Source organism: Nematolebias whitei, chromosome 22 (genome assembly GCF_014905685.2).
Source record: "Nematolebias whitei isolate Nwh7 chromosome 22, NemWhi1, whole genome shotgun sequence".
Taxonomy (NCBI): domain Eukaryota; kingdom Metazoa; phylum Chordata; class Actinopteri; order Cyprinodontiformes; family Rivulidae; genus Nematolebias; species Nematolebias whitei.
In genome coordinates, this window is record NC_056519.1 from 7346873 (window position 1) to 7365564 (window position 18692).

General features: G+C 41.2%; 1 protein-coding gene across 1 annotated transcript in view; it reads left to right on the forward strand.

Moving 5' to 3' along the window:
* tmem209 (transmembrane protein 209) overlaps positions 1-2593 on the forward strand; it is a gene marked incomplete in the record, with an annotated part of 11715 nt that extends 9122 nt beyond the window's left edge. The window contains 1 exon segment of the mRNA XM_037696288.1: positions 2430-2593. Within this exon segment, the coding sequence (XP_037552216.1) occupies positions 2430-2484 (55 nt within the window).
* Positions 2594-18692: the final 16099 nt, after the last annotated feature.

Consider the following 18692-nt stretch of genomic DNA (forward strand, 5'->3'; position numbering starts at 1 on the left):
GAGAGGAAAAATCAGTCTCTATTTACCCCAAAACAATGTAAACTGAAACGTGAGTCCTTTTCTCGTGTTTAAAGGGCGTCAGTTCAGTTAATACACACAGATATGCCAAAATAATCACAAATTCTTTTGATTTTATGTATTTTATTATAAAAATAATCTGTGATATATGCGATGAAAATTAACTGAACACCAAATAGCTTTGCATCAAAGGTCTAATTGATTAGGAAACTTAAAAGGCAGATTTTAGACTGGTTCCTGTTTGTGCAGTGGTTAAAAATTGTGTCTAAGGTGAGCGATAGTTTGTCTGATAAGTTGAGATGTAGGGTCACCAGAAAGGCGTCTCTCTCCTACCAGGATGAGATGGTCAGAGCATGTTTCCAACAGCTGCTTAAACTGATACCAGCAAGAGATGCTCCGGTGACTGAGAGGCTGATTGTCTCCTCCAAGTTCACCTATCATCGGTTGGAGGACGAAGGTCCGGCCACTGGCTCTGAAGTCAGCTGGGATTTACCACTGCGGAGTGATGGTTCTGGTTCGCTCAGGTTCTGTATCTTTCTCTCGTCCTGAGACGTCTGCAGAAAGGATGCTTCTCTCTGAGTCCAGTGCAGAAGCTGGGTTTCTTCCCTCCCCAGTTCCGAGCTCCAGTGTAGTAGTGTGTAGAAGAAGAAGTGAAACCTAACTGTCTGTGTAAAAACAGAAATGAAGGTCCACCTCAGGAGGGATGGTCCTAACTCTTGGCCGTGTTTTTTATAAAGGCCTCTTAAATAAATCTATAGTCCCTTTCTCTGCCTTAAAAGTTTTCCTTTTAAAAGAGAAAAATAAGATAAAAGTTTATCTTAAAGAGAGACGACTTAAAACACACATGTTCATGAATAAACATTCAGCTATAAAATAAAACAGAAGTGACATCTTTGATTTAATAACGTGCAATGTTTCATCAAAAGGTGCCCACCTCCTGAAAAGGAGTGTCATTGAACAAAGGGTTCTTTAACGCGTTATCGTCATGGGAACCCATTCTGGGAGTGATGCTCCTTTTTGATAAAGGTGAAATATCAACGATGTTTCAAAACTTCGAGGTCAGTTGAACCAAAACTCGTTAAACGATCTGTCCGTTTCATGGGAAACGAGTTCATAGTGACAGGTTTTATAAAAAAATTACATTTACTGAGAAGTTTGTGAGCACCTGCAAAACAGTGTGTGGTTAACTGTTCATTTCTGGCACATGGGCCCACATTTCCTGGTTGTCAGCGGTGATGCATAATAAATGTGACGTATACGGCGAAGCGACATATTTATGGATTTTTCCACGTTTTTAAACATATTTGAACTGATGCGACAAGTACGGCGGAAAGTACGTTAGTTGTTCGAAATGTTTGATAAAATGCAGATAAAGTCAACTTGTTGTTTCAGTGAAGGATATGGGGACCGGATTGAGATTGTCCAAGGGCCACTTTTGCCTATGTTTAGTCCAGGATGACGCCATTGGGAATTTCAGCCCTATATTTAAAAAGGGAACGACAAATTACCTAAACATTATATGAAGGGATTTCCAAGTGCTACGTCAAGTGTCGATTTCAAAAGAAAATTACAAAAGTTTAACACCAAGATTTATTTACTGTTGGAAACCGCTACATTAATTTTAGTATTTATGTATGTTTTAAGGTTTTATAAACCCCACACTCTTACAATGTTCTAAACTCAAACCTCCTAATTTTAGCGACATACTTGTATGAGCGCAGCACCTACCACTGCGGGTCCCCGCTCGGAAGTCCCCGTGTGCCGGCTACCAGTTCTCGTGTTCGCCGTTGGGTCTGGGGGTTTAGTTCTGGTCCGGTTCCATGCGGCTCTCTGAATCCGCTGGGCACCGAAGTCACTAAAGGACCAAAATTTTTCCGATCAGATCAAAACTTGCCCTCTAGTGTTTCAGCAGAAGGCAACAGGGCTTCTTGGTGGGGCACTGTTTGCTTCTGGGAAATGTAGTCTTTATGAGCGGTGATACAGTGTTGGCTTATTGAGAGAAGACTACAAAATGGTGGTGCCTGTCCAAAGTATTTAATCTTTTCATTAACTTTTTACTGTACAGTATCCCATACTTTTTCCAATCACGAGAGTAATATTAAAGTTGACAATCGCGTCCTGTACATTTTTTTTTTCCTCGTGTACAATCTTACTTTGAAAACCACAAAAGAGCGAGTCCACGAAAGTTGAACCGCAAAGTAGTGAAGGACTACTGTATTCTATTTTAGATACCGGGATCATCAGATTTGGTCTCTATGGACTTTAATTTTACGCTAAAATCAATATTTTCACTTATTTTCCTCTGCAGCTCATTCGGGCTCATTTTGCACCGTGGGTCACTTTTATTTTGAGTGAATCGTTTGAAATTGAAAGAATAAACTGTTTTTCCTTTTTGTTTATTTTTTTTATAGGAGGGTGAATCTGGGCCTCTCTGGTGTGAACATCTTGTGGATATTTGAAGACTGAAGTTTTAAATGCTGTTGTTTTGTTACAACACCGTGTTGTAAGGCTTGCTCTTTCATTTTAAAGTTCAGAAAACGTTCTCCACGTTGGACGTTGTCTCATATTTTCTGTAAAAACTGGCAACATTTTTTCTTAACATTTTAGGATTTTTTTTTTTTGCATCACAAAGCCCTTAAGAGGTTTGTTTTAAAAAAAATATTTTTTCCTTCCTGGCTTTGTCATTCGAGAATGTACCAGCATGTCAGCCTCGGATACCTCACATTTGTTTACTTGACAGCAAAGGGCTCCGACCCATTACCCTGAATGTAAATAGAGTATTTGTCATTGCTCAAACATGTTTTTTGACACAAGATGTAAAAAAAAAAGCTGAGATATTAAAAAGGAAACAACTTTATTTTGGTCTTTTCTTTCAAATATTTGTACTTGATAATGTAAACATCCTCTTGGTGGCAGTATAAGTCGTTTTTAATGCTTTGGCCTTAATGCTGTACCCATTTAGTCAGGATGTGCCACCACAGATGTTTTCTGATGCAGTGTTGTAAAAAATACTGTCAGATAATGTTGCACAATTGTAAAACGTATTCTTTCACTTATAAAGAAGCCCTTCATAACATTCATTTTTAGCATTCCCATAATCGATATCATAAAATCGTAAAAATATTATACAGGGCATTTAAACTTTTTACGTGAATTTGTTAAAACCTTTAAATATTTTGCAAATTTAAGTCGTCATTCCAGCTGCACTGTCTCCACACCTTTTTCTTTTGGGAAATGTAGACAAAATGTACTTCTGGAATGTTTAATTTGCTAAATTAGATTGTTTGTCGAATTAATTGTTTCCTTCTCAGAGATTTGCTGGAAATTCACAAATCACTGTTTTCATTGCTGTTAAGAGTTGCTCTGTTTAAAGGTTAGCGAAGCAAATCGCGTGGAACTACAACTCCCATAATGCACCTGGCGGCGCTCGCTCCGCTCACATCCGGCTCGAGCTGCTATCAGAGGAAAAAGGACTTAGAGCAACTGCGGCGATGTCAGTCCAGGTTGTGGCAGCGAAAATGGCAGAGGTCGAGCTCAAAGACGTGTCCCCCGGTAAAGACCTGCCGGCCGAGTCCCCGGTGACACCCACGTCCGAGGACAAGACCATCGCCAGGAAGGACCCGCACGAGGCCGGCTCCTCCGCCGCGGAGCCCTCCGCGAAAGCTGGGGAGGGCAGCCGGGGCTTGCTCACCCCGAACGCCGCGAAGATGCCTCAAGCTTCGGCTCTGAAGCATCCGGACCCACAGCAGAATGGCGGGGAGGCGTTTGTCAACCGGGACGGGACCGTGGCCGAGGCTCCGCGGATGAAGAAGGTGAGTGATTCAACACTACCCCCCCTCAATGGAAGTACGGACTGGGTTTTGGAGCAACACCAGGACCTCGCGCTGGGGAAGCGGGCATTGTGTCTATGCTAACAGGCTAACTGGTCCCAGAGATGATCCGTGCGTGCCGGTGAACGCGTTTCATTGTAGCCGGCGGTGCCAGCAGCTCGGTTAGGCTGTGAATGGGGGCTAAACGCCTTTAAGGACATGTTAGTTTCGGTTAAATCTGTCTGACTCGAGCTATATTAGGGACAGGAGTGTCCTCAAAGTTTTAAAAAACAGTCAGTTTCTCATTTGATCCCTATGTTGATGCTTTAAGTTTAGACGTTTGTGGTCTAAATTAAGGTTTTGCGTTTTAAAAATACAATTGTTTCCCTGAAATCCACGAGGTCTGATGTGTTCAGGTTTATGATGTGGTTTTCTTCAATCTCAGCTCACATAGAAACTACAGACTTCCTGTTTGTGGGATGACTCAGGGGTGAAGCTGATGTTAAAACTATTTAGAAAAATACGTGATTGTGCAGGATCGAAGTAGAAGTGAAGGGCAGTGTTGAAGAGGAAAACACGTGAAGTGCACGTGAACGACTCTCAGCTACTTCCACAGCAATTTGTCAGCAAATTATCTCAAATTGATCGAGTTGTAGGCACTTTTGTGTTGGCTGTCGATTAGTTGTGGCAACCTTCTTAAACTGGGTTGACTCAAAGTTAATCAGATGTAGATGTACATCCAGTGAGAACTTAATGGGAATTTGAGTTATTTTGCTAACAGACACCCTATTGCATAGACACTATTGCTCTTTTGCCTTTGGCGGTGAGGGATGTCTAAGTTGGGTGAAAATTGAGGACAAGATTGGAAACACTCATCACCCAATGCTCCAGCTGGACCACCATCACTTGGTGATGCTGAGCTGAAGCCATCTTGATCTTTGCATCCGCTCAGTGAAGGAACGGCCGTCAGTCCAGCAGCAGCGTCAGGTGGACATCAATGATGTGGACGTCCTCCAGGAGTCGGGAAGAACCAAGTCTGGAGTGAATCCTGAAGCGTGACATCTGGATTAGAATCATGGTCCAGAACATTGCTTTTCTTTTTTTATGCTATAAAAATGGCAAACACTTAATTAGTAGCTGCTTTTAAATGAGTTTCATCGTCAAGAGTGGGATTATATTGGGAAATTATTTTGTTTCGTCTTGGTTGAGTTGGATTTTATTAGAGCCCGACTGATATGGAAATTTTGGCTATCGTCAATACCAATACTGGGAGGGCAAGGCTATAATGCTGATGACCATTATAATGGCTGGAAATATTCTGAGCTTTGTCCACCCCCAAGAATTTAAGTAAACAGCTACTTTAAAACACTTGAAGTAGGGATGCACTATATTGGATTTTTGTCCAATACTGATATTTTTAATATACTTTCCTTTGTCAGAACATAGCCCTCTTATTTAGACTTATTTGCTACAGAATATGTGTAAGAGCTGGTGACATATATTCAGTAACAGCCGTATGCATAGCACTTTAACTTGGTCACCTGCGATGCTGTCTCGCTTGTGGAGGCTTGTTCCTGGTTCCTAAAGCTGCGGTGTGGGATCCTCTGCACTCCTGTGCATGAAGGACAGCCTTTTTAAGTTCAAAGTTTTTCTATCCATTGTGCCGTAAGACTAATCATGCTAACGGGGCTAACACGACATCAAATGTCTGTGGTAAAACTCACCCAAGTGCTATCGGCTATTAGCTTCTCAATGACGTCGGAAAAAAATATCTCCAGCTGGGGACGATGTAGCGAGGCTCAACGTAGTCCAGTAATCTTTGGAACCAGACATCCTCAATGAAAAAAAACTTCCACACTCCTGCCATTTGACTTCTTCCTCTCCGCCACGTTTAAGGAATGGCCGATATTTAACTTTAACGCTAATATCGGCCGATACGGATACCATGCAGAAAATATCGTGCATCCCTAACTTGAAGTCTTGAAACAGTCTTCCTAACGTGCGTTCACGTTCCGTCATCCACTAGTCACCATAAAGTTATCAAGTTTGCTACATAAATATAAATTAAACAAAGAAACGCCCTTCCCTGTCCCTACGATGGGACAATTATCACAGTTTCCGATATGTTCCCGAATGCCAATGTTGGCCTAAAATATCAATCTAACCGATATATCGGCTGGGATTTAGATTTTATTGGAACTTTCATAAAGTCATCAGTGGCAATATGCCCTAAATTTTGTGCTCAACTCGATTCAAGAGTCTAACTAACATGAGCACAAAAAACCCCCCCAACAAGCTCTATAGGGAGTAGCTGAGAGTCATCCCCAGCACACATCCAGAGCACTAACAGATGGGGAGCGAAACATCCATGGAACTCCTGTCGTTTGATTTATTCTCATTTAACACAAAATAATGGTTTGAAACTCTGGCCTGGCTTTTGTCGTTGGAGCAGAACCCTGTTGAGTTTTCCCGTTTAATTCCTAAAGTTTAGTTAAAGCGCTTGATGTGCTCATCCTTCAGATCAGAAGGTTCCTGAGCGTATTTATAGATACGGCTGTGTCGGTCCTACAGCGCTCTGCATTATAGATATATATATATACAACCACAGCTTGGCCTTTATAATCTGCTGAGCTCCACTTGTCCAGTGTAAAGGTTTAGCTCTGCGACTCACGATGCGAGCACAGAAGCAGACATCAGTGCTGACGGACTGACGGAGTGACTGGCTAGCTCTTAATCCTCGCCTTGATCATGTCGCCACATGAGGGGATTAAAAGGCCATCTCTCTGTTGTAGGTGAGCCCAGATGTAAGCGTTTTATGGTTCTGCATGCAATGAGTGTGATTTGTAGCTTGGTGCAAATGCTCTCCAGCATTATTATTATTATTTTTTTTGCAAGTGCACGTCTTCACGGACGCTTGCCACCGCCATTGCTTCAGAAGGGTTACCTGCTGCACTGATGGGACTTTTATTCTGAAACAGTTGTGCAGGATGTAGAAGTGAAAATCAATGATTAGCCAATTTCGTACACCTGTATTTTCGTCAGCTTGTTAAAATTTCTAAAAGTTGTACCATTATTTGGACAAGTGAAGGTAATTTTACATTTGATGGCAGCAACATGTTTAGTTTGTCTTGAGTACTTCTCTGAAAACGTCATCTAGATGGAAGCAGAGTTTGTTCTAAAACCTGTACCTGTAGATCCGCCCATGCCAGAGGTACTAATGCACCCCCATACCATCAGAGAGGCAGGCTTTTGACCTGTGTGCTGATAACAAACTGGATGTTTTTTCTCCTTTTCAGTACAGACGACGAGGCGTCTGGTTTGATTTGTCTGACCTCAGAACAGTTTTCCACTTTTTCTCAGTCCGTTTTAAATGAGCTTTGGTCCAGAGAAGACGTTCACATACGGCTTGCTCTTTGCACGATAGAGCTTTAGCCAGTAATTGTGTGCAGCTTACAGAAGTGTTTCTGAGCCCGTGCAGTGGTGTCTAGAACACAATCTGCCCTGTTTTTAATGGAGTGACCCTCGAGGGCCCAAAGGTCGTGGTGTCCAGTATGACGTTCAGCCTTGTCCTTTGAACTCAGAGATTTCTCCAGATTCCTAAACTCTGTCGATGATATGGATTGTAGATACATTTTCCACTGAGGAGCATCATTTTGAAATTGTCCCACTATTTTTACATTTTCACAGACTGGTGAACCCCTGCCCATCTTTACATCTAATAGATTAAGTGCTGTTTTTATTCCCAGTCCTGATACGGACCTGTTGCCAATTAACATAATTGTAAAACTCCTCCAGCCGTTTCTCAATCTTTACTTATTTTACAGCATGGCCCCAATTTTTTTAAGTGTTTCTGCCATAAAATACAAAAATTACAGTCTTTTCTAAAATGGTTCAGCGTCTCGGTTGCAACATTTGATAGGTTTAATATGCGCCCTTAATGTGTTTTTATAAGATTTACAAATCGTCACATGTTTTGCATTTTACGCGACGTAACGTTTGTAGAATTGGGCGGATTCTTTGAGTGCTTCCATTAATAAAATCTGCAACCCCCCCCCCACAACACGTTCTCTTCCTGGCAGGTTTTGGAGAAGCATGTGTGATGATATTTTTGAATGAGTCCACAGAAATGTGGTTTGGCAACTCCTCCCTCACTGAAATGAAGTTATGTCATCGCTAAGCTGGTGTTCCTGGTACTGCTCCGTGGTTTATAGGCTTATAGTGACCCGTGGCTGCTCTGCTTGGGAGAACTGTCTGCAAGAGTTATTGAAAAAAAGGGAGGATGTGCAGTTTTTGCAGTGGGTACACTGGGAGATGAGTCATCAGTCTCACGGCACAGTCATCGATTTGATTGAGCTGTTGTGACACAGTTCTGTGACGGTCATTTGGCGCTCGTTCAGGCTTATTAAACTATTTTTTTTAATGTGTCAATTTATTCTCAAGCAGCTGAGATTAACAGCATGATTGCTTTGACACATGGGAACTAATTTGAACGACCCATTTGTTGATTCTGTGGCTCGGTTTCTCTTATCACAGCTGCTCCAAATGTTCTCGTAAGAGTACCAAGTTACAGTTCTCGGGTTTGTCCTTGAGCGTCCTCCTCACTGTCCCTCCCTGTGCGCCTCCTCATCGTGAGTCACCTCCACAAAGGAGCTGATCCGTGAACGATGAGTGCCCATGTAGTGGTTATCGTATGCGTTACCCCTGAGTGATGCAGTGTTTCCTCATCAACTTGTCATATCAGTGTCACACTATCTTTTCCAAACGTTTTAGAAATCCTTGTCCTGTATGAGCATTTGTTGTCATGGTTTCATTTTTCAAAATGGCTGGATTGAAGAGGTTTTTTTTTTTTTTTTTTTACGTGGCACGTTGACCTTTTCGACGATTGTTGTAGACCTTTTTAAAATGCTGCGTTGATGGGGTTGTGTGTGCGGGGTGGGAATATTCACACCATGATAAGAAATTCCCTGAAGAAGGAAGCATCGGGACTAATCGACTCCTGAGCCAGGTTCTCACATGGGTGCGACTGTTGGAAAGTAGTCGGAGATTCAGAATAATGAACGCACAGCCGATTTTAGCCAGTTTTTCTATACGCAACTTGCAGAACCGTATTCTAGACAGCACACATTTCAGCTGCCCCCACACTTTTGATTTAATCTACTGGAAATGAAGATAGGCGTGTTTGAAGCCTGGATCTCAAGCAAGAAGTACAATCAAATAATTCAAATCTGGCGTTAAGCTCCCAAAATTATTGTTTGCATAAAAACCACAAGTGGGGTCGGTTGCACTTTGTCTACGAGCAGCGTCTGCTTCAATTCACCTCCACTGATCGTACGTGGTCCATTGCGTGTGTTTAGATGCAGATAGCTGGAATTAAAGAAAATAAACCGTAAACTAATATATAGTGTGGTGCACCTCCAGACGTCTAATGGTGTTGCAGACCAGTGATTGCTTCATGAACCACGATAAACTGCCTCTACTCTTATCATTTTTCCACTTATCCAGTGGAAAGACCCAAGTGGCGTCAAGCTCTCTGCTCGTGTCGGCGTGACCCGCTCCAGGGAAGGTGGCAGGTGGGGGAGCTCGACTAATATAATAATAGAGCCAAAAGGTCAACTTCACTGGCTGTAATGCAATTAGTAGAAGATATAGCAAATTCAGTTGATAAAAACGAATGTACTGTGGGAGTGTTTATAGACTTTAAAAAAAACATTTGACACTAAAGATCATGAATTACTTCTACATAAGAAATATGGTGTTAGAGGCATTGCATATTCTTGTATAAAAAGTTACCTGAATCAAATACATCAATATGTACAAATAATGTGAATTCTGATTTTGTTAGAGGTTACCTGTGGAGTACCACAAGGGTTGGTACTGGGTCCTAAACTTTTTTACTTTACATAAATGATGTATGCAATGAATCTAAGTTATTAACATTTACTTTGTTTGCCGATGATACTACATTGTATTGCTGTGCTAATAGTTTGGAGCATGTCCTCAGTATAATGAAAGGAGAAAATGGTGGGACAAAAATTAATTCACTAAATTATGATTAAAAATAAAAATTGTAATATTTGGTAACAAGAAAATAAAAATGATGCCAAACTCATGATAAACGGTATCAAAGTAGAATGAATGTATGAAATCAGGTTTTTGGCCATTACTTGAGCCTAAATGTCAAACTATTGCAATACTTAATAAAATAAAACATTTCCTAAATAAGAAATCACTTTACATGTTATACTCTTGTTTCATACTTCCTTCCATACATGAATTATTGTGTTGAGATCTGGGGAAACTAATATAAAACCAACACAAAACAGGTCTACGTGCTCCAGAAGGAAGCTACTCGAATTATAACTGTCTGATTATTTTCAGACAACTAATGACAAATTGCTTACATTGTATATTTTAAAATTTTATGACTTAGTAGAGCTCAGAACAGAATTTATTATTAGGGATGCACAATATTATCGGCATGGTATCGGTATCGGACGATATTGGCGTTAAAGTTAAATACCGGACATCAAACATTCCATCAAAATAATTCACAGATACAAAAGGCGCAGTTTTTGTATGACGACCCAGTGACAAGGATGCCTGCAGCGCCAGCACAACGTGATGACGTCACTCGCGCCTACCTGATCTGATCATGGCGGAGAGGAAAATTCAAAATGTTGGCGGCGTGGAAGTTTTTTTTTTTTTCTTTTCATTGAGGATGTCGGATTCCGAAGATTTTTGGACTACGATGAGCCTCGCTACATCCTCTCCAGTCGGTGATATTTTCCCGACATTACCTTACCCAAGTTACAAGCGTTCATTTCCAGGTGACTAATGCTAATAAATAATATTTAACACTTTTCATTTAATATAAGTTAAAGTGATATGCATATGGCTGTTACTGAATATATGTCACTAGCTGTTAAAGCTGTTACACAATTTTCGTAGCAAATAAGCCTAAATACGAGGGCTATGTTGTGACAAAGGAAAGTATATAAAAAATATTGGTATCAGTTATCGGACAAATAAGTTTTAACATATCGGCATATTGGCCAAAAATCCAATATCATGCATCCCTATTGATTATGTACAAAGCCTATAATAGACCAAGGTGTATACAGTGGTTCAAAATTAAAAAGAAAAACTATGATTTAAGAGAGAAGGATTTATTTTAAAAAAAAAAATTAAGGTTAGGACAAATATTAAAAACAACTGCACTTCAGTTAAGGTGAAAGTTCTATACTTCTACATACACGTTTTTCGGTCTACATTTTGTGTTCTTGTGTTCTTAATTTTTACAAAACACAATAAAGTACCATATTAATCACACATCGACACATCGAGGGCCACCATCCTGCACGATTTAGATGTTTCTCTTTATCAACGCTCCTGATTTGAATGAATGGTGATTCTTCTATAGACCTGTTGAAGAGCAGGGAAACGTCTACAAAATGCACAGCAGTGGCCCTCGAGGGCCGGAACAGAGGACCACTCAATATCGCAATCAATCATCGGTTGCTTCGTCAGAAACTTACTCATTACTTGAGTCTAAATGATGAAGCCATGCCGAGTCATTTGTTTTAAGCTTATAGAGTTGTTTTGAAAATAATAGAGGTGGGGAAACTTTACGAGGCAACAAAATTTTTTTTTCTAACATTAATGTTTTGCGTTATGTAACTCGGCACACGTGGAATTGGTTGTACGTTCTGTCTCCTCACGCTCTTGAGGGCTATTATTTTTTTACTAGTAGTCCCTCGATTATCGCGGGGGTTACGTTCCAGACACCACCACGATTAGTGAAAAAACCACAAAGTAGGAACGCTATATTTATCTTAGTATTTATATATTTTAAGGCTTTATAAACCTTTCCCACCCTCTTGCAATGTTCTAAGCTCTTAAACCTATGACACTTAAACAACAAACGTATATGTACTGCGCAGTACTGCAAAGTTTTATATGGGTACTCTCCATCTCTGCAGACCAGCAGCTCGGTTCCTGTCGGGCTCGGTTCTGGTTCGGCAGAGGTACCCTTCAGAGAAGAAACCCACCGTCCCGTCCTGGTCGATGTGCGCATGGATAATTGAGCTTCAGGATTATTTGTAACTTTCCTGCCAGTTCTGTGAACTTCATAGATGGATCGTTACTTTTGACTTTGCGTTGCAAATCTTTCCCTCCATTTCAGCAGAAAGCAGCGTCTGGCAGCACTGTTGGCTTCTGGGAAGTGTAGTTCTTTTGACTTGCATTACAGTGTAGGCTTATTGAAAGAAAACTACAAAATGGCGGTGCCTGTCCGAAGTATTTTTTTTCATTAACTTTTTATCCCGTACCGTCCCAACCACATGAGTATTATTAAAGTTGACAATCACGTGTCGTGTACAATCTTGTGTTGATAAACCACGAAAGAGCGAGTCCACGAAAGTCCAACCGCAATCTAGCGAAGGACTACTGTACTGGTAATCTGAACTGAATACTCCTTTTGTTTATGCTTTTCTTCAAAAACTTACTTGTGCTTCATCTCCTCCTTCATTTTATTCTGCTAGACTCGTGTTTAATGTTCCCAACGTTGCTTCCCAGAATAGTAGACTTCTGAAAATAAGCCCGAGTTGCAAACACTGTTACCCCGAGACGACACTTCCTCTGGTGTTTTGAACACTGTCTGGCTTTCTTCCAGTCTTATTGTGTCCCTGAAACTGTGCGTGCCCTCTCCAAGTGTAAATCTCAGCACTGCCCACCAAAGGCATGTGAGATCACACCTCCCTAACCATCTTTAGCCGCGCCGCTGTACAGGACAACGCAGGAAATGGGCCGTTAGTACTTGACACCAGTTTGAGTTTCTCTCACCCCAGTTTGCCACGTAGTAATCTCTTCATCGCCGTCCAGATTGGCTGCCGCCGGGCTTAATAACAACATGGATAAAATAGGAACACGGTGTTCTCAGAAATGTCATTTGTGACATTTCATACATCTGTGGCCTCGCTGCAACCAAATGAGCCCATAAACACACGTCTCTAGAATTAACAGAAACAGTCAGTAATCTGACAGCAGCTTATCTTCTCCAGTCTTATTTAAAATGTTTGTAAATATTTTTTTAATAGGACACGGGTCTAAACTGCCGTGGTCACAAAAATGGATTGTCACGCACAAGCAAGAGGAGGAGTTATAATTTATTATCTGAATTCTGCTTTTCAGAGGAATCCCAAGCCGGAGTTGACATAAGGAAATATTCCAGGTTGGTGGAATCTGGTTTTTGGTCAAATTCTTGTTTGTCTGCAACCTTTACAATAAAGAAGGCAAAAAAAACTCTATAGAAAAATATAATTTAACAAGTTTATTGCACTTAGTTTACTATATACAAATGTTCTCAGTCAGTCATCTTGTGGACTGCTTGGAATTAAACCACACATGGGAGGAGAGCAGTCGTTATAGCTCACAAAGTCGAGCCGTGCAAAGACTTTTGCTTACAACAGATCTGTTGTAAGGGTGAAGTCAACCTGCTACTGTTGTGCCTCTGAGCCGGCAGTGGAGGCATTTGCAGAATACAGTAATGAGTCCTATTACCAATTTTTTTTAATTCCATCAAATATGAATATGGTTGATTATTGCAAAAATGTTCTTGAAATTGTAATATTTACAATGTTTAAATTTATCAGAACATTTAAGGTGCTTGAAAATCTGCCCAATGTAATTTACATATGATACAATCTAAAGTATATATATATATATATAAAAAAAAAAATAAAGTTCTTAATGTGTTTAATGAGAGCAAAGAAACACTTGTTTCTGAAATAAAAGTGCTTATGTAAATAAAAAATAATGCTCATGTCAGTCTTTGCAAATGTAAAATGTGAAAAACACTTAAATAGTTAAAGAAATACCACATTGACAAAGTCCACGACATTCCACGTTTTACTGTAAGTTCTATTTTTAACACCAAGTTCTGCAATTTTCTTGTAAAAAATTTTAGGGCCTGAAACTTTCTTTTTCCACCTTAATGGGATTTATGTAACGACCAAGGTGGCGCAGGGTGTTGAAGTCAACTTGCAACTGTTGCACCTCTGAGCCAGCAAGGGTGGTAGTCACAGAACAGAGGTGGCGAGTAGGTGCAACGTTCGCGCGCCCCAGATGAGCTGCGTTCTAATCGACGACGCTGCGGTCAGTTGCTTGTTCTGCGATGTCGGATGGGGCACTTGCGTGCAAAGATGCTAGCCCGTAGAGGTGCACCGATCCGATACCAATATCGGTATCGATCCAGATATCGAAAAACTTCTGGATCAGGTATTGGTGACGATGTGACCAATCCATGACTGGGCAGATCTATTCACTCTAATTCTATGCTCTGAGTGACGTCAAGCGCTAGTGAACTCGCCGCACAGATCATTTTCAAAATGGGGCGAGCGAAAGGATCAGCCATCTGGAACTATTTCACACTCCCTCAGCCAACTCATTCGACAGCTACGTGCAATACGTGCACGACGATGGTTCCAGGGGGTGCCACTAAAACTTCCAGTTATAACGCTACCAACTTTATCGAGCATCTCCAGAGATTTCACCCTAAAGAGCACGCTGAGTTTGTTGAACGGAATTCAGCACAGTTTGTTTGTATCAGATCGGTATCGGGCGATACGTAACATCGGGTATCGGAAGTGGAAAAAGTGGATCGGTGCATCCCTAGACCCACGATTGGTACTTGGTGCGTTATTACCACTGTGAATAAACAATTCTGTATTTTGGCACTGGCAAGTAAAGCTATTGTTAGCTATAAGCTGCACCCAGCTTCCTTGAAATATCAAAAATATTTGTGAATTTACCGGTAGATAAAAACTTTCTGTGCTGTTTTTCTCTGGAGTTAGAGGCGCTGCTAAATCTGTGCTATATGCTATTTTTGAACTGCAAAAGATGCAGTGAAGAGTGTAAGATAGTTGATTTCACACGTTATACCTGACTTGTACAGTTCAATCCTGCTTTTCTTCTTTATTGTGTACATTATTTAATTCCCACACATATCCACACTATGGCTCCCCAACTGGAGCTCATTTCCTGCCTCATCATTGCAGCTCGCTATCGCTGAGCTTGTACAGCCGATTGAGTTACACGTCTTTCCATCAAAAGCCTCTTAACAATCCTCAGGTTGTTCAAAATGGGGAAATGAAAGGAGTGACGGGAGAAGAAAAGCCCCAAGTTTTCCAGGAATCTACGTTCGCTTGATGCTGGTTTATTGGGAAATTTTAAACCTCATGATATATTTTCTGTTCGAGTGAATACCAACCGGTTTACGTTGCGGACCCCGGTGCTGAGTTTATACGAGGGTCAGGAAACCCTATCGTACATTGCCACCCAGCTTTATGAAGCACTTTCCGCGCACAAAGAGCCAACTTTGTGCGCGGAAAGTGCTTCCTCATAAAAGGGCCCTCACAAAGCCTGAAATGAACCCCCACGCATCCATCTGTCTGCTCGACTTCCTATTCGTCAGTCGGAACCAGCAGCTCCTGGCACACAGAGATCAGAGCTGCTGGAGCCTGAACACCACTGAGCTGGGAAATGATTTAAAAGATGTAAATACTGACGTTTCAGCAAATTATTGCAATCCTTGAACTGCCACAGTAAATTAAACTTAAAAAAGCAAATCTGTAATTAATTCTTGGTAGAGTTTTTTTTAAATTTTGAAAACAAGAAGATTAACCAAAAAAACAACTTTCACACACTTAATTAAATGTAGATCTTTAACTTGGATAAGGATTTACCTTATTTTGGCTGTATAAGTTGCACCTTTTGGCATAAATTTGCAAGTCCTGCGACTTATTTGTGTTTTTCCCCAATATTTATAACCCAAGTTTTGACTGAGATCTGACGATTTCATTCATTCTGACATGGAAACTATTGAACACTACCATTTCCAGCCGCTAGAGGGACCTTAACTAATATGGCAAGCCTACTGTCTCATTAATAGTTAAAAGTGGCTATTAATGAGACACTTGGCTTGCCATACCAAGCCACCTTCGTCTCGCTCCAGAACTCCTGGAGCAAACGTCAAATCAGCTGCATTTTGCCGCCCAGGCGAAATGCAGCTGATTTGTTAAACTGAGACACACCTTTACTATAATGTCGAGCAAACAAATAATTGTTTTTAGGTGGTTAGCTTGTTAAATTTTGAAGAAATGCACAGCGAGTCCTCCCTGTGCGCGCTCCCGCAGCCGCAAATCGATTTTTGAAATGCAGCTGATTTGACGTAGACCTGTCACGATGACAAATTTTGCTGGGCGATTAATTGTCTCAGAAATTATTGCAATGAACGATAATATTGTTTGAAATTTAACAATAATTGTCAAATTTTAGAAGAAATGTTGATTTGTTTGGAGTGTAGTAACTTTTTTGACCACCTGATGGCAGTATAAGACTCTTTGAACCAAAGTATGGATAGTAAGGGAGCGAGCAGCGTGTCTCTTCAAGAACAATGGGAGGGTGGGCCCTTGAAGTACATGGACCGACATGGTAGACGCCCTTTTTGCAGAGAAAAACAACTTTTTACACGAAGGCACGGGTTTCAACCGTGAATTTTGGAGCTCGACAAGACTTGGGTTTATTCCTAAGGTCGGCCTGTTAGCTTAGCTCGTAGCTTAGCTTCTCAGCTTAGCTACTTTTAATGATCCAAAAACTCAATTTTGGACTGTTAAAATGGTTTTTAAAGAGAAAGGGAGGGATCAGTGTCTTCAGTAGAACTTGAGACGCGAAGAAACGATAATGCCGGTAAATGAAAATGAGGTCGATAATTTTCATTCTTCATGCGATTAATTGATTTATTATCGCGACAGGCATAACTTGACCATCAAAGTGCATTTTTTAAGGAAAAGTTAAACTGAGTTGCGCCTTTACTATAATTTCAAGCAAACAAATTATTGTTTTTAAGTGTTAATCTTGTTAGTGTTGTTAAAGTCCTCCCGTGCACGCTCCCGCGGTCGCCATTTGGCAGCCAATCGATTTCTGGCACAACACCGGCCCACGTTTCCGTGTGGTCAGCGGTGACGCATAATAGATGCGATGTATACGGCGAAGCAACTGGTTAGTTTTATCCCACTTTATTAGATATTTTTGGTGTCGTGCGACTTATACGGCAGCAATTACGGTAATCCAAAACCAAGCGACAATACCTTCCCCTCTGTGAAACACTGCACATATTTTTAGAAGAAATAAAAAAGCAAAAAGAAACGCACAAATCCAGAGCCGGATTAAAAAAACAAATCTACATTTTCTTATTGGTAAACCCTAAATTTAGGTTTTGCCCTTCAGTTTTGGAAATAAAGGTTACATTTAACTTTAATGATGTACATTTATATCTAGTTTGTGTTTAACTCCTTGGGACAGATTTATTTTACCCCCTGAGGTCTGTGGAAAAGTTCATAATCCATTAAAAGCATGTACTGATGAAACTTAATGATTGTATGAGTAAATGGATTAGTAGTCTGGAAACTTTCCTCTTAAATCATAGAATATTTTGGGTTCAAATCCGCTTTTTAACGTATATTTTATACAGAAATTATTAGTTAAATAGAGTTCAAATGACTTTGGGGATGCTAAAGAGCGATCGCTGTGCTGGGGGTTATTAGGGGTTATTTGACCTACATCCTTTGGGACCATTAAGCCTTGGGGCTCCAAACTGTGCCCTAGTTTGGTCTCTGTGGACAACAAAACTCAGTTACACAACTGATCAAGTACTTGTGTACCTCTGAGTGCAAAGAGACAAACAGAAGTATTACTATATTTTGGTCCCATTAATAAGGAGAAAAACTGGGGAAACAACGTATTTAAGTAGCAGTATAATGATTTATGATTAAATAAAATATTTGATGAACGGTTTCGGGGTCAGAGCGTCAGAAGTTGTGCGTAAACTTCATTTTTTTTCCCGAAGACGTCTTAAGATTTGCGGTTTTGGCTCACTTCCTGCTTGCAGCGGTGGACAATCGCTTTGGAAAGTTCTAAACGTGTTGTCTGTTCTCGCCGCCTCCCTCCCTGCCATGAGGTTGGGTTTAATCTGTTACTAAGCTCATCATTCATTGCTTGTTCTGCCCTGGTATCGGTGTCTCTGGCTTTTTTTTTTCCACTCTGACTATCGGAGCATGTCAGAGGAGCAGGAAGTGGGGAGGAACGCTCTGGTTACTTTCCATGGTTTTTACAGCAGCGCTGGCATCAGATCTTCAAGCAGTAAAATCAGATTGTTCCGTTTCTATTAAACTGGAGAAACGTAACTTTTCTGTCAAAATTCATTGTGTGCCGAGTGCTGACTGACAGCTGAAATAAGCTGAAGAAACTGAAACTAAGTTCTTGCATATAAGAGAACACAAGCTAAAAATGATGGCTCCAAGGAGAGTAACATTATCAAAGTATTAGCTTAAGGCTAACAGGAGCAAAGTGATAGCCGAAGGCACATGAGAGCAGAGTACTAGCTCAAGGCAAATGGGCGCAGAACAGTAGCTGAAGGCAAACGGGCGCAGAGCAGTAGCTGAAGGCAAACGGGCGCAGAGCAGTAGCTGAAGGCAAACGGGCGCAGAACAGTAGCTGAAGGTAAACGGGCGCAGAACAGTAGCTGAAGGCAAACGGGTGCAGAGCAGTAGCTGAAGGCAAACGGGCGCAGAGCAGTAGCTGAAGGCAAACGGGCGCAGAACAGTAGCTGAAGGTAAACGGGCGCAGAACAGTAGCTGAAGGCAAACGGGTGCAGAGCAGTAGCTGAAGGCAAACGGGCGCAGAGCAGTAGCTGAAGGCAAACGGGCGCAGAACAGTAGCTGAAGGTAAACGGGCGCAGAACAGTAGCTGAAGGCAAACGGGTGCAGAGCAGTAGCTGAAGGCAAACGGGCGCAGAGCAGTAGCTGAAGG